The sequence below is a fragment of the Mandrillus leucophaeus genome, unplaced genomic scaffold (assembly GCF_000951045.1).
Source record: "Mandrillus leucophaeus isolate KB7577 unplaced genomic scaffold, Mleu.le_1.0 Scaffold49, whole genome shotgun sequence".
Taxonomy (NCBI): domain Eukaryota; kingdom Metazoa; phylum Chordata; class Mammalia; order Primates; family Cercopithecidae; genus Mandrillus; species Mandrillus leucophaeus.
The window spans coordinates 4,987,239-4,988,006 of record NW_012105253.1 but is presented as its reverse complement, the minus strand read 5'-3'; the positions used below and the strand labels follow the sequence as shown (position 1 = coordinate 4,988,006).

The following is a 768-nucleotide window of genomic DNA, read 5'->3' as shown; positions in this document are numbered from 1 at the left end:
TGTAAGAAGCTCCTGTCCTGTCTAGCTCCCAGAGTCATCCTGAAGGTTAAAATGAAACAACACTGAAGCCCACTGTAAACGCGTAAGTGATATACAAACAAAAGGGAACATGCAAAACACCTGCTAGAAACTTCCTCCCTGGGAGATGGAAATGGGACGTTGTCCTCACCTCTGGATTCATGGAACTCCAGTGTGACATGAGCATCAAATCCAAGGCTGAAGTAGTTATTGAAAACATTCAGAGGGAGCTGCAATGATAAACAAAGACAGAGGCAAAATTGTGTGTGGCCAGGCAGAAAGAGAAGAATAAAACCTAAAGCCGGACCCCTATCTCTGAAGAAGTCCCCAAGAGACAGATCAGCCACAACTTGAAGTGGAGGGTGCTTATGTAGAAAGAACAGGAAATTATTGGATTAATTCATTAGTAAAAGCTAAAATCAAGTAATTTTCTCAAGAATCATAAATAGTATAAGAAATAAGAGCTACAAATACAAATTATTAAATAAGAACCATTCTTATAGATGCTATAATAACAGGAACTCGTTAAGCTGAGGGATATATATTTGCAATAGTTACAAAGAAGAATTCACTAAGCAAACCTAGAAAGTAAATTCAATTGTAAAGATAATGTCTAACCAATTTATTCAGTGGATACACTTTTTTCAAGAATTTATATTCAGCAAACCAATACTGTAATGTAAAATGAATATTTAACTTGTTTACCCATCACCTATTTTATCTTTCTCTCTCTTTCTATATATATATATA

At 35.3% G+C, this 768-nt stretch overlaps 1 protein-coding gene across 1 annotated transcript in view; it reads right to left on the bottom strand.

The window, feature by feature from the left end:
- The window catches only part of DGKI (diacylglycerol kinase, iota), a 481,484-nt gene that overhangs the window by 203,403 nt on the left and 277,313 nt on the right, over nt 1-768 (bottom strand). The window contains exon 15 of the mRNA XM_011995483.1: nt 170-248. Within this exon, the coding sequence (XP_011850873.1) occupies nt 170-248 (79 nt within the window). The remainder of the gene's footprint in view (nt 1-169; nt 249-768) is intronic.